This window comes from Triticum urartu, chromosome 7, assembly GCF_003073215.2.
Source record: "Triticum urartu cultivar G1812 chromosome 7, Tu2.1, whole genome shotgun sequence".
NCBI classification, from domain to species: Eukaryota; Viridiplantae; Streptophyta; class Magnoliopsida; order Poales; family Poaceae; genus Triticum; species Triticum urartu.
Window position 1 is genome coordinate 111,536,387 of NC_053028.1, and position 2,522 is coordinate 111,538,908.

General features: G+C 51.0%; 1 protein-coding gene across 1 annotated transcript; it reads left to right on the forward strand.

Annotated features, from left to right (window-relative positions):
- The first annotated feature begins 252 nt into the window (after window positions 1-252).
- On the forward strand, window positions 253-1,805 carry LOC125520440 (chaperone protein DnaJ-like). The gene is made up of 5 exons (XM_048685366.1): window positions 253-571; window positions 688-781; window positions 952-1,031; window positions 1,114-1,176; window positions 1,272-1,805. The coding sequence occupies exons 1-5, from the start codon at window positions 470-472 to the stop codon at window positions 1,581-1,583; spliced, it is 651 nt and encodes a 216-aa protein (XP_048541323.1). The 5' UTR covers window positions 253-469; the 3' UTR covers window positions 1,584-1,805.
- Window positions 1,806-2,522: the final 717 nt, after the last annotated feature.

The window sequence follows — 2,522 nt, forward strand, 5'->3', positions numbered from 1 at the left end:
TCCTCTTTTTCTTTTATAGGGGTAGTAGATGGTTTGGTGAAGTACTCCGACGTGGTCCCAATTTGCGGCATCCCGTTGCGGTTTCTCCATAAAGCAGAAATTCCTGCCCCATTTTTTACTGAAGAAAAAAGCAAGTCAGCCGGCCGTCGGTCTCACCCTCTCAACGCTTCTGGAGGCTTCCGGCGGCGGGTGGAGGGGAGACCCCACCCGTCCACGAGGCCACCACAAGCTTCTCTTCTTCTCGTACGTTCTACTACCCACGCAACCTGTTGAGAGAGAGAGAGAGTTTTACAGACACACAGCCCCACCTCGTCCGCCCGCTCGTGAACATTCAATCGTACGCCACCTTCGGCCCTCCGGCCCCGCTTCCTTCCCCTCCGGCCAGCTGCCGACGACCGTCCCGGCGACAAGCTTGACCGCTGCTGCAACAGCGACCGACGTCCGTACGTAGCCCTCTGTTGCCGGCGCCATGGGCTCCGGTGCCGCTGACGCCGACCTCTACGCCGTCCTGGGGCTCAAGAAGGAGTGCTCCGACGCCGACCTCAGGCTCGCCTACCGGAGGCTCGCCATGGTGAGTTGTTCGTGTACCCATGGCTGTTCGCGTGTCTCCAGTAATTCGTGTTGATTCGGAACCCATGCGTGAATCTGTCTGTAATCAGATCGTTCTCTTCGATCTTGTTGTGGCAGACATGGCATCCGGACCGGTGCTCGGCGTCCGGCAGCTCCGCGCGCGTGGAGGAGGCCAAGGAGCGGTTCCAGGAGATCCAGAGCGCATACTCCGGTCATTAATTCTTCCATTCCATCACCATTAATTAGTTAGCGAGCGCGCACAAGTTATTTTCATGGCGACGAAGCACATCTTTCTGCTGCTGCCGCCTGCTAGCCTGCGTAAAAGGTAAAACTCATATGCCACGTACGGGGCGTCCTCTGTTTTCCATGTTGTGCGCACAGTGCTCTCCGACTCCGGCAAGCGCCTCCTCTACGACGTCGGCGTCTACGACAGCGACGGCGACGGCCGCAGCGAGCAAGACGTACGTACCCGACCATGTATCACGTTTCTTTGGATCGAGCCAACCAATTTAGATATTTACCGGAATTCTCCCGTGGACGCAGGTGTCGGGGATGGGCGACTTCTTCGGGGAGATGGCGGAGATGATGAGCCAGGCCACGCCAACCGTAAGTTAGATCAACTCCTTACCGCATTCTGACATTGTTTTTCCTTCACATCAGCGGCTTGAGTGGATGTTACTGATGAGGCGGTGACTTTGCAGGATAGCTTCGAGGAGCTGCAGCAGCTGTTCGTGGACATGTTCCAGGCCGACCTCGTCGCCGGTGGGTTCGCGTGCGGTGCGCCACCTATGGGCCGCCGGGTCCAGGCCCCGGCCCCGGCCCCGAGTCCATCCTGTACCTCTGGACCTACGTTTGCGCAAGCACGGCCGTCGAGTAACAATGGCGTCAACAAGTGGTGTTCCCCGGCGATGGGCTCCGGGATGCCGGCCTCATGGACGACGCAGGAGGACGCGAGCATGGGCGGCAGGAATAAGAAACAGAGGCTGTCGACGGGCCACGGCGTGTCGTCCTAGGAGGAAGCGAGGGATGCGCGGCGCGCGTGGCAGCGTAGATGCGCGCTCGCTCTGTGGATCTGACCGACCGACGGTCAGCAAGTTTTGGAGGATGTGATGCCCAAGCTTTTCAATTAGTTTATTCTTTTGCTTACTTTCTAGAAAAGCTTTTGATCTATTTCATCGTTTGTTATGTCGGTTAAAGAAACATTAGATATAGTAAAAATTACATCCATTGTAGCAGTGTGCTGGCGCCATTAGAAATGGTAAAAACAACTTATACACTGAACAGAACACTGTCAAAGTTTGCTGAATTGGCACCATAAGAGTTATGGAATGAAAATAAACCCAATTTGTCGCATATGAAAATTTGGGTTCTGAAACTTATGTAAAACGTTTACAACCAAATTATGTTTACAATCAAATTAGCACAATGCTTGTGCATTACAACGGAAGAAACATATTCATAGTCTTACAACGGGAGAGACAATTGTCTCGTTGTAAACGGACATCCGCGCAACCCCCTTCTATCAGGCTAGTCAGAGTGGGAGTAACTTAGCAAGTAACATAGTGCACTTCGAGAAATTTTTGCTTATGTGGCTTGTAGTTAATGAGAAGTGGTAACATAATATGTTACTGTAACATAGCGCTTTCCAAGACAAGATGAGTCACAAGTTAATTAATAAAGTCTTCTATGACATTACTACTATGTTACTTTGCACTATGAATATAGTAACTTAGACTACTGTATGACACTAGTATAAGTTACTCTCCATTATGACCAGCCTCATTACAACGGACATCCGCACAACCCCCTCCTATCAGTAGGGACAAAATCTCTTGAATCACAATATAGTGCCACATCATCATATAGTATTTAATGAAATTTTACATATTTATGAAAAACAACTATACCGGAGGAAAAAAATCAATTGTCTTGGAATTTTTAAGTATCCTTCT